At 36.8% G+C, this 12,971-nt stretch overlaps 1 protein-coding gene across 1 annotated transcript; it reads left to right on the top strand.

Moving 5' to 3' along the window:
- The first annotated feature begins 2,491 nt into the window (after positions 1–2,491).
- Positions 2,492–11,544, top strand: LOC128290571 (uncharacterized). Its single transcript, XM_053026278.1, has 2 exons — positions 2,492–3,260; positions 10,970–11,544. Exons 1-2 carry the CDS (start codon positions 2,492–2,494, stop codon positions 11,542–11,544), a joined length of 1,344 nt encoding a protein of 447 aa, XP_052882238.1.
- The last annotated feature ends 1,427 nt before the right edge of the window (positions 11,545–12,971 follow it).

Genomic DNA, 12,971 nt, shown 5'->3' with positions numbered 1-12,971 from the left:
GCTCGATGAGTTGAGCTGGACTTGCAGGTAGTTGCATGGTGAGTTCAAGGAACTAGAATCAGCTTTCTCGGAGCGTCCTAATGGCGTTTCAATCCAAAGTTGAGCTACAAAAGCTGTGATGGACTCCTTAAACTTCTTGGCTCGAGCTCGAGTAACAGGACCTTGTGGTAGCACCATAGGATCCTCGCTCGAACTAGCTGAACCATGGGCCGTGATCACATCAAGCACACCATACATGAATGGAAACAATCATGAACCATGAACACATTGAATGTGGCCATACATGATACGATCGCGTCTCGAAGTGCCTCAAATTTGAACAAGGATCCAACGGTGCTGCCCCAAGGACCAATCACACGAGCTCGAGCTAAACAATTCAAATAGGCCATTTCGGCCTTAATTATTCAGTTGTGGGACAAGACTTTGGTTGGAGGAATAGAACAAGTTGGGACCAGTTTAATAAAGTTTCCTTGCAAAATATTGCAAACCGATTTCAACTCTTTGAACCTTCCAACTAAATTGAATTTTTATTTTATTTTATCAGCATTGCATTTAGTTGCATTTAAATATTGCATTTAAGTATGTTAGTTTAATAATGAGTTGATGGTCATTAATTCAATTCATCTTAGTTTAATTAATTGAGTTTTTTTTTATGAACTAGGATAATTTAGTGATGCATGAGTTAAAGTTCATTTAATAATGCTTCTATTAATTAAACTAGTTGCTGGATTAAATGATGCATAAGTGTTAGTTCATTTATTTAAGTTAGTTGTTAATTTGTTTTAAGTTTAATAAATGAATAAATGTGACGGTTACATGTGTTGATTGCAGGTGACTTTTTAGCCCCCATCTATTATTATTATTGGCTGTTATGCATTCAATAAGGTGACTTTTGAAGAGATTTCGGTTACAAGGAGAGGGCTGTTTGGAAAGAGGCTTTATACATCATTAAGAAGTTGTTTTAATCAATTAATGAAGCTGGTGTCTTTTCGGTTGATCATGGAGACTTCGAAAGACTTTGCAAGCCATTTAATTGAAGAAGTAAATCATATTGAAGGCCAGCAGCTGAATTTAATGGACAAATGAGTTACAAGGAGTTATTTTCACAAACCAATAAGCTTCCAAACGTTTCCTTCATAATGGTGGCTATTTATTTACACTTTTGGTTGTTTAAATTCAGCATTTACACAAGGAGGACTGTTCATGTGGCAAAAGATACTCATTCTAGGCTGATGACCATTCAACTGTCCAAAGGGGAATTAAAAGGGTTGTTACAACCTTTTAAATGATCAAGCATTAAAACTAAATTTATTCAGCTCATTAGAGCTCATTATTAGCTTCATTAAAAATGACCATTCAGCTAGCCTTCTTTTGGTCACTATAAATTCATGTAACCAGCCTTTTGAGAAGAGAACTTTTTGGGACATTTTGTTAATGTTATGCTGCCAAATTTGTGAGGCAAACTTTTCTCTGTTTTCGTTCAAAGATTTGTTGGCTACCTAGTGTTCTAGTTGTGTCATCCATTTTCTTTGTTGAAAACTGAACTTATCACTACTCGTAGTGTGGCGTTCAAACATACCGAGGTTCCTATCTTGCTAGATAGTGGGTCGAGGTCACCTTAACCACTCTTAAAATGAACTAAAGGGCTTATAAGCAACGGGTCATTACCAAATCGGTATTGGTTCTTGTTTGCACTTTTTGGTTCAATCCATCTCAAACTAAAATAAATTTCTTCTTTCACATCTTACCCTTTTTCATACATATTCTTAAACCAACTACTAATTTGTCAAACAACTTCATTCCTTACCAACTTCACTAAACTAAATTGTCAATTACTACTCGTAGACGATCGGGCATTCTTCATACGACTCGACTCACCTCAAGGCGGTTCGTATCATTTGGTATCGAGCAACAAAAGAGGAGTATGAGCATTGAAATTACTCCAGGATAGTTTGTGACTCATCAAGTAAGTTTAAAAAATTGAAAAAATTCAAAAAAGTGAAAAATTAGAAAAAACTTGAAAAAAAAATTTGACCATTGTTTTACTTCTTCTCCATTTTTTGATCCTGAAACTTTTACCCTCTTTTATCCACTTCCATCCTTGACCTTTTCGCCACACTACACCTGAATTTTTTTTCTTGTAAGCCTACCCTGTATTAAATCACATCATCCCTTGTTACCCATTTGAAATCGATCATCTAGACTAAGGATAAGCCTTGGCAAATGCACTTACGAAATCACGAGAAAGGTATAGAGAGGTAAAAGGTACGAGAGTTGTGAACGCAATAGAGTGGAAATAAAAGCCTATTCTCGAGCGTAAACACGAGCGTGAGTGAAATTCCTCTTTCTTTTTGAGTGATCGTGAGGTTTTGTGTGAGGTTCCTTACTAAATTCAATGTCACAAGAAGCTGATCCTAACATGGAAGATCGTCCCGCACGAAAACCTGTTCGCAACGGTCCTGATTTGAACATGCAAGCTCTGTTATGAGAGATGGAAAGACTCTTAGACCGAAGATTAAATCCTCTCGAAGATCGCCTATTCCAAGTCGAAGCGAGAGAGCAACGTAAAGGACCTCTTGAAGTAGTCCAACTTAGACGGAAGAGACCAAACCAACAACGGGAAAGACAAAGAGCTCAAGATGATGATGTAAATGATCCTAGTGATCTTGAAAGTGATCAAGAGTCGAATGCAAGTAATCGCCGGAGGGAACCACGACATCAACATCGGAGACGTGAAGATGATGATCTTAAGAACATCAAGCTTTCAATACCACCGTTCCAAGGTAGATCAGATCCGAAAGCCTATCTTGAGTGGGAAAAGAAGATCGAGTTGGTGTTTGATTGTCACAACTACTCTGAAAACAAAAAGGTGAAATTAGCAGCAATCGAATTCTCAGATTACGCCATGATCTGGTGGGATCAACTAACTACTAGTCGAAGACGCAACGGAGAACGACCAATCTTTACATGGACTGAGATGAAGGCAGTTCTTAGGCGACGATTTATCCCTTCTTACTATCATCGGGAGTTGCACCAAAAACTTCAAACTCTTACACAAGGGTCCAAAAGCGTCGAAGATTGCTACAAGGAAATGGAAATTGTGATGATTCAGGCAGATGTCCAAGAGGATTCTGAAGCAACAATGGCGCGATTTCTAGCCGGATTAAATCGAGACATAGCAAATGTTGTAGAGCTTCAACACTACTTTGAAGTGGTGGACATGGTTCATATGGCCATCAAGGTAGAAAAGCAACTCAAGCGTAAAGGCCCAAGCTGAGGGTTTTTGATGTGATCCGGCCCGGGTAGATGAGTCGAATTCATGTAGTTGCCCGATCGTAGTTCGAGAGAGAGTCATTCGTGCCTTGGATTTTAGTAATAAAAGTAAAATAATGGATTAGAATAAGCGGGAGGTTTCAAGAAGGGTAAGTTTAGTAATAGGTTCGGTTATGTGTAGCAAAGATGGGTGATGGATAAATGGGTCGGTTTGGTTACAAGAAGGAAAGTTGAAAGATGGGGGATGGAAAAACAAACTCAACGTCAAGAATGATTCAACACTAAGAAGTGTCACCCCGGTTCCTATATTGTTAAGGTGAAGTATGGATAGATGGATAGGTGAACGCCACACCAAGATTGGTGATAAGTTCAAACAAGACGATTGATGCCACTAGCACAAGCCAGATAAGTCTTTCGAAACTTGTACGAGATATGAGAGGAAGCAACCGCACAAGAACAAATGTTCAATAACAATTTTGGCAAAAGTCCCTTTACAATGAAATGTGCAAACTATTTATAGGCTAACAAGTAGTAGCCGAATGGACAAACTAATAGCTTTAAAGACTAAATAAATTCAGCTATTGATACGAATCCCGACGTATCATGGTTCGACACAATTTGACAATATCAAGCATGGCCTAAGTTCGAGGGGCCCAAGTTCAAAATGAAGCCTGATCTTAAATTTCAACGAGCTCAATTCAGCCCGATTTTAGCTCAATGAGCTCGTTTGCTCATTTTTCTAGTTTATTTTAATTTAAGCATTTTATTAGTTGCTGGAATAAATTAATTGAGTCTAGTTAAACTTAATTAAACCAGCTCAATAATTTGGTTGTGTTATTTTTAATAAATTAAAATCTGGACATTTTTAATTATGTTTAAATGTGTTAGTTAAATTAGTTAATTTGCTTAGCTCATAATTATGTTTAGCTTAATAATTGGGTTTTAATATGTTCTAGCGAAATTAATATGTCGAAATGGAACATGTTTTAATTTGTTCTAGTACAGCCATTTAACTTGTCTTAGTTTAGGACACATTTATTTCTTGTCCAGTAGAATGTGGTTTAAATTTGCTGTCAATTTAATATGTTCAAAGCTGATTAATTTTGGTTTAAATGTGCAGCTATTTTCAACATTAAAGGAGCAAGCATGCCGAATTCAATGTGCTTATTGCTACAGCCGAATTAATTAGTGAACAAGGCATGGACGGCACATTAAAGAGCTGCTGGTGCATAGGGGCATGAAACGTGATTAATGCATTAAAAAGCTGCTGGTGCATGAATAGCCTAGGAGCATGAAACTTGATTAATGCTTGAAGGCTGCTGGTTGGTGTTCCCAAATGGCCATTCAGTCAAAAGATGGCTGAATATTCAATGTTCCAAGCTGAATTTAAAGGCCAGCTGCTGTTTAAGTTTCTCTAGGTGATTTTTCGGGAATAACAAGGGCCATGGCTGATTATAATTAATCCCATTCAGGTGCTCACATTCAGCTTCTATATCTATTGTCCATTGGCGTCCTCAAGGAGCATTTAAGCTGCCCAAGCCTATCCAGCTGGTCAAAGCAATATATTTAATATCATTGATACGAGCACGCCCCGCGAACTTCATCGAACAAGTCTGTCAAGCCGAGCATTGACATGTTGGCAAGCTGATCCCAGCTCATTTCCAGCTCCACGAGCTCCGTCCAGCTCAAATCCAGCTTATTCAAGCTCGATCCAACTTGCCTGAGCTAAACCGAGCTCACTCCTAGCTCATATTCAGCTCACGAGCTAAACCTTAGCTCAACTTCAGCTTAGGAGTTTAGCCTCAGCTCAACTTTAGCTCACAACCTAAAGCTTAGCTCATTTTAGTTTAAACTCGGTTTTGTCTTTAATGCATTAAATAAAAATTTGCACATATTTATTTAAGCATTAAACTTGTCTTATATTAATATTTGTTATTAATATGCCATAGTCATTACATAAATTGATTATGTTCACATAGCTGAATTAATGCATGACATTAATGTGTTCACATCATGCCAAATTTATGAGTGTCCATGAGATATCTTAATGACTTGTTTATTTCATGTAGGTACATTCCTTTGGGACGGTACAATGTATGGATGAAGAAACATCTCTTTGGGCATTCCACACTCATGAATGAAGAAGTATTAAATGCTGGTGCATGTACGGCTAGATGCCATGTTTCTACAAATTCATGCATGTGTCGAATGCATGTATGGACATTAAAGGCTAGTCCGTGAATGGATCAAATGCATGGGATGATAGAATGCATGAATGGCTTAAGTGCATGTATGGTGGCTGTCTCTTAACTTTCCAAGGCACTTATTCGGCCAAGAAGTAGCTACTAACTAATTCTATGTTTACCATAGAGCTCCTTGAACATGTTCACACTTTGAATTGACCTATAGGCTACTACACATGCATGGATGGGTTCAAGAACGTCCAAGGGAAGGAATTAACTCAATAATTCAACACATTGATTGAATTAAGTGCATGCACAAAGGGGAGAACGAATTTACTAGGTTCATGCTGCCATTTATGAACTTACATGCCATTAAAGTGTTTAATTATGAAGATACATGTTCCATACAAGTGCATGAACATCCCAAGGAGATGAATGCAACCTTTTGGTGCACATACAAGTCACTTGAAGCCTTTCTTTATGACTAAGCATTCATGCACAAACCAAGGGGGGAGAAAGTGTCCATTCAGCTAGTGCATGAATCTGCCGAATTTATGAACTATTTTAATACATTAGTGTGAACGTTTTTATTATTGTGTGAACACCTAGATGCCGAATTTGAATGGTCATCTATGTGCCTATAAATATTTGTTTTCTTTCATTTGTAAAGGACTTTTTGCCAAATTTTTTATTGAATTTAATCTTGTGAGAATTTTCTTCTCTAAACTTTGTTTGAGACTTTGTTGACTTATCTACCTAGTAGTGCCGTCAACCCTATTTCGTTCACCCATATACCGAGGTTCCTACTTTGTTAAGTAGTGGGTCGAGGTTCTATCATTTTCATTTTCGCCTTGAAAGCCTATAAGCATTTGGGTCGATATTTTCTAATATTGGTTCGTGCTTGCTTTTGAGTTCCTTCTTTCCATTCTTTCATTTACTTTAAACCGAACCTTAATATTCATATTTTAACCCCTTCATTTGAACCCCTTGAATAGCTTCCGTATAATTTATTTAGAAACATCTTTTTTGAACAAACCGAACGATACTTTCTCGTAGACGATCGGGCGAACTCGCATACGACTCGACTCTCCCCGAGGTGGTTCACATCATTTGGTATTAGAGCTTGTAAATCGAGAGGCGCCAACATTCCTATCAAGATCGAACTAGTTCGTTGTGAAAAAAAATTCAAGTTGTAATTTTCGTTCTCTCTCTTGTAATAGTGATATTGTGAAGTATTAAAAAAAGACAAAAAAATGAAAATTAAAAAAAAAAGTGAAGTGATCAAGTTCTTCTGTTGTTTATATTTTGACCCGATCGACAAAGTGTTCTTGTCATCAACTTTGCACCCCATTCCCAAAACGCCACACTACACCAAAGACTATTTTTCTTTTAGCCTACCCGTACACTGTGACATTCTAACCTTTGTAACCATCTTGAAACCGACCCCAAGGCACCAAGACAAGTCAAAAGAAACAAAATACGAGGTTACGAGAGTAAGCTTGAGTGGTAAAAGGCTAGAGCGAGTGAGATCATTCGAGTGGAGGTAAAAGCCAAACGAGTGTAAACACGAGCGGGAGTGACACCTTTTTTTTTTCTTCTTCTTTCCGAGAGAAATTGTGAGGTTTGTGGTGAGGTACTTAATTTTTTTTATTTTGTTTTGTGATCTAACAGTTTCTTTTTAGCAACAAAAATCATGTCACGTGAAGAGTTCACCGAATCGGAATACCAATACTTGGTTCAAGAAATGCGCAGAATGGCGACTAAACGAGACCAAAGTGATCGAGTTTCTTCAAGTCGTAAAACGGAACAAGAACCCCACGGAGATATACCCCCGACTACTACCTGAAAAAAAAGTTCCAATTGTGACTCCTTTTCGCCATCTACGTCGAGACAAAGAGATTCATACTATGACTCATATTCATCAATGAATTCGAGAAGTGACTTCGATCGAAAGTCCTTTTCATCAAGAAATTCGAGAAGACGAGAATCCGATTACGATTTTGATTCATTCCAAGATGGCGTTCGAAGAGAAAGACATACTCCTACTAGATCTTCAAAGAAATCTTACTCGGAGTATTCTTCACGAAGTTTTGATTGTGAATCATATGCAAATAGTTCTTCATCTTTTAAAACAAGATTTGTATTCTCATCGTTCTTTTGTACATTCTTGTAAAGAGAAAACAAAGAAAAGAAAAGAAAAAGAAAAAGAAGAAAAAGAAAATGAAATAAAAAGAAAAGAGAGGCAAGAGGCAAGTAAGAGAGAAAATGAGCAAATCTTGAGAGAACTTGAAAAAGCCTTTGAAAAAGCCTTTGAAAAGCAAAAAAAAAAAATGAAAAAGAAAATGAGATTGAAAAAGAGAACGAAAAGAAATTTGAGAGTGAAAAAGAAGATGAAAAAGAAATTGAAACAAAAGAAACGAGTGATTCAGAAGAAAAAGAATCGAGTGAGAAAACAAGTGAGCAAGTGAGGATTATTTCTACTAACCCACCTGTTCGATCTTCTTGTGAATTAACTTTTCAGGTTCCTAGAAGTTTGTGCGACCAATTCCATCTACTTGCCTTCCAAACGAGAGGTGTTTTAGGTTGTTCGGAAAAGGTAAGTTCGCGAATGACTACCACCCACTTGCGATCGAAGGTAAGAAAGGTAAGGATTCTTTGTTTATCGAATCAAAGTCACTTGATTTGGATAATTCTTGTTCACTTCTTGTTGTTAACGAATTTTTTTAAAGGGTGCCATATCTGACTTTTCTTATGACAATTACTACATTGGCAAATTTGTTGACAACATTGGATTAGTTTGCTCTAGCGAATTTTGAACATGTTTGATCAAAGTCATCACGTAAAAATTCTGATGTGTTTGACCCTGCAAACTTTTTGAACTCATGTGTTAAATCTTTATGTTTAAATATGCCTGCTCAATTGATTTGTGATAAATCTGCCTGTTTGAAAAGTTGCATGTTCGTTAAAAATTCTTTGTTTGGCATCTATGTTAAAAGATCTTCACATGATATGTGCAATTGTGTTCTTCATGAACAATCTTTGAGTTTTTGTGCGAAATTTCCATGTAGTGATTTGCATTCCCGATTAATACTCTTGAAGTATGAACCTTTGCATTTTGGTATGCTCGGTTTTGTCAAATCAACATGTGTGTTTAAACTAATGAAATATAATTCGTGTGGTGAGTTGATTATATCTTTTTCTAATATGTTGCTTGTTGGAATTCCTAAACAAGTTCGTGTGTTCAAGCTTGGTATTTGCTACATGAATTCATTTTATGGAAACATTAAGCACTTTGCATCATTTGCAATCAAAATATGTTTGCTTGATGTTCAAACTTTTGATAAGAAGGTGAAATTCAATGATTTGGGTTTCAATTTTGATTCATTTATTAATCACCTTGTTTGGCCACATCTAAAATTTTCGTTTCATTTCGAGAAGGTAAGGCCAACCTATGTTTTTGGAATTGAATCAAATTTCCATGGTAACTTTCCTTTTCCATTTAAGTCCATAGTTTTCGATAATACTAACCAGTCTTATTTTTCTGAATTCCACCCATCGAGGAGCAAGACATGTCATGGTGCGTCACCACCTATTCAAATTTATCGAGTAATAGGTTTGTCTTCGTTATCTATCCAAAGAGAGGAGATTCATTTTGATGAGAAAGGTAAACCCAATCCTCAATTGTCTTCTCTTCATATTCGTCAAGGTAAGTCATCTGAAAATTTTCAAATATCTTTGCTCAATTCGATTGAAGTTGAAAATTCCATTGATTGGTTGTTTGGAAATTATTTATACTTTGATGTGATGGATTTTTCCTTTTGGCATTGTGATGATGTGATTATTACATTAGAATTTGGAGACTCCCCTCATGTTGTTCAAAAATGAAAGGAAGAGCTAGCATACCTTTGGCCATGGCATACCTTGTATGAGCAAGACAAAGGACCAAATGAGTTACTATATTCGATTAAAGAAATTAAAATGTTTTGGATGAGGAATAATGTGTTTAAGTGCCTACCATCATTTTCAACCAATTTATCCCTTGATCCAACTTAGTTTTCATGTTTGTAACGATGGTCTAACGAAACTCTTTGATAAATTTATGTATGCTTGCTTTGTCCAATTGAGATTTTTGGCATATGTTCGATTGAATGAATTTTTTATGAACTATCGAACACATTTGAATCTGACTCCTTTGAGTTTCTTTTTATTGGCTGTGGTAAGAATTTTTTAGGTTTGTGTGACATCTTCCATCCCATTTGACCGAGGAAAGCCATGCATGAGTCAAAGTTCTCCCATGGACAAACGGCTCGACTTGAGGACAAGTCGCCTAAAAGAGGGGGGAATGATACGAGCACGCCCCACGAACTTCATCTAACAAGTCTGTCAAGCCGAACATTGACATGTTGGCAAGCTGATCCCAGCTCATTTCCAGCTCCACGAGCTCCGTCCAGCTCAAATCCAGCTTATTCAAGCTCGATCCAACTTGCCTGAGCTAAACCGAGCTCACTCCTAGCTCATATTCAGCTCACGAGCTAAACCTTAGCTCAACTTCAGCTTAGGAGTTTAGCCTCAGCTCAACTTTAGCTCACGACCTAAAGCTTAGCTCATTTTAGTTTAAACTCGGTTTTGTCTTTAATGCATTAAATAAAAATTTGCACATATTTATTTAAGCATTAAACTTGTCTTATATTAATATTTGTTATTAATATGCCATAGTCATTACATAAATTGATTATGTTCACATAGCTGAATTAATGCATGACATTAATGTGTTCACATCATGCCAAATTTATGAGTGTCCATGAGATATCTTAATGACTTGTTTATTTCATGTAGGTACATTCCTTTGGACGGTACAATGTATGGATGAAGAAACATCTCTTTTGGGCATTCCACACTCATGAATGAAGAAGTATTAAATCTTTGGTGCATGTACGGCTAGATGCCATGTTTCTACAAATTCATGCATGTGTCGAATGCATGTATGGACATTAAAGGCTAGTCCGTGAATGGATCAAATGCATGGGATGATAGAATGCATGAATGGCTTAAGTGCATGTATGGTGGCTGTCTCTTAACTTTCCAAGGCACTTATTCGCCAAGAAGTAGCTGCTAACTAATTCTATGTTGACCATAGAGCTCCTTGAACATGTTCACACTTTGAATTGACCTATAGGCTACTACACATGCATGGATGGGTTCAAGAACGTCCAAGGGAAGGAATTAACTCAATAATTCAACACATTGATTGAATTAAGTGCATGCACAAAGGGGAGAACGAATTTACTAGGTTCATGCTGCCATTTATGAACTTACATGCCATTAAAGTGCTTAATTATGAAGATACATGTTCCATACAAGTGCATAAACATCCCAAGGAGATGAATGCAACCTTTTGGTGCACATACAAGTCACTTGAAGCCTTTCTTTATGACTAAGCATTCATGCACAAACCAAGGGGGAAGAAAGTGTCCATTCAACTAAAACATTTGAAATTGAGTGTGACGCTTCAGGTGCAGGGATCGGGGCTGTGTTGACCCAAGACGGAAGACCGGTGGCGTACTTCAGTGAGAAATTAAGTGGCGCTTCCCTCAATTATCCAGTGTACGACAAAGAGATGTATGCCTTGATTCGATCACTTGAAACTTGGCAGCACTATCTGAGACCGAAGGAGTTCGTGATTCATTCCGATCACGAAGAACTTAAGTTTATTAAAGGTCAGCATAAACTCAACAAACGACATGCAAAATGGGTCGAGTATTTAGAATCATTTCCCTACGTCATCAAATACAAGAAAGGTAAAGAAAATGTAGTGGCTGATGCCTTGTCACGGAGATATACCTTATTGACCACTCTTGATTCTAAGTTACTTGGTTTTTATCATATGAAAGAGTTGTATGCTAATGATGAGGATTTTGGAAATATATATGCTGCTTGTGAAATTGGGTCTTTTGAGAAATTTTTCAGGTACGAAGGGTTTCTTTTTAAAGAAAATAGGTTGTGTATACCACAAGGCTCCATTCGAGAGTTACTTGTGTTGGAGGCGCATAGTGGTGGCCTGATGGGATACTTTGGAATAAGCAAGTGATACGATCGCTACCTGGAGTGCATCAAGTTCGAGCAAGGACTCAATGGTGCTGCCTCAAGGACCAATTACACGAGCTCAAGCTAAGCAATTCAAGGAGGTTGTTTTGGCCTTAGTTAATCAAGTGTGGGGCGAGGCTTTGGTTGGAGAAATAGATCGAGTTGGGACCAGCTTAATAAAGTGTCCTTGCAACATTTTGCAAACTAATTTCAGCTCAATTTCCGCTCCTTGAACCCGTTCCAACTAAATTGAACTTTTATTTATTTCTTTTAGCTTTGCATTTAGTTTGCATTTTAATACTTGCATTTAAGCCTCTTAGTTTAATAAATGAGTTGCTGGTCATTAATACAACTCATCTTAGTTTAATTAAATAAGTTTATTTAATGAATTTAATTTAATGAGTTGCTTCTTTAATTAATCTAGTTACTAGGTTAATTTATTGGTGCATGAGTTAAAGTTCATTAAATACTTCTTTTAATTAACTAGTTGTTGGAATAAATGATGCATAAGTGTGTGTTCATTTATTTACGTAGTTGTGAATTTGTTTAAAGTTTAATAATTGAATAAATGTGACGGTTACATATGTTTTAATTGCAGGTGACTTTTCAATTCACAAAGGCTGTTACGCATTCAATAAAGGAGACTTTTCAAGTTATTTTGGTTACAAAAGAGGGGGCTGTTATAAAGGAAGCATTAAGCATCATTAAAAGAGAGTTTAAAGGAGCATTTCATGTCCTTTAAGATTTGGCAGCAGCTTGTTCAAATACCCCAACGTTTTTTTTGCTACTTAATGGACAATTTATGCATTGCAAATTTCATTAAAGTGGCTGGAGTCTATTCAACTAGCCAAAGGGAAAATCAAGAGTCATTTTTCAAGCCTTTAAGGACATTAATTCAGCTAGTTAAAGAGAGGAGTTATTGACTCTACAATTTCAAAAGTCTTTGATTTATAATTAGCCCTTTAATAGCACTTTACTATGTGACCATTCGGCTAGCTCATTTTAGCCTTATAAATTCTTGTAACCAAGCCTTTTGGGGACTACTTTTTGGACATTTTTGAATGATATTCTGCCAAATTTGTGAGGCAAACTTTTCTCTGTTTTCGTTCAAAGATTTGTTGGCTACCTAGTGTTCTAGTTGTGTCATCCATTTTCTTTGTTGAAAACTGAACTTATCACTACTCGTAGTGTGGCGTTCAAACATACCAAGGTTCCTACTTTGCTAAGTAGCGGGTCGAGGTTCTCATATTCTCCATTCGACCACCTTGAAAACTTATAAACATTTGGGTCAATATTTTCTAATATTGGTTCGTGTCTATTTTCGAGATCATTTTCATTTCCATTCCAATCCATCTTTTCGTTTCATTATAACCAAACCTACAAAAACTTTGTTAAAACATCCTTTTGAACAAATCTAATGCTACTTCTTCG

This window comes from Gossypium arboreum, chromosome 3 (genome assembly GCF_025698485.1).
Source record: "Gossypium arboreum isolate Shixiya-1 chromosome 3, ASM2569848v2, whole genome shotgun sequence".
Taxonomy (NCBI): Eukaryota; Viridiplantae; Streptophyta; class Magnoliopsida; order Malvales; family Malvaceae; genus Gossypium; species Gossypium arboreum.
Note: the sequence above shows the minus strand (reverse complement) of the source record. Positions and strands in the feature narration are given on the sequence as shown.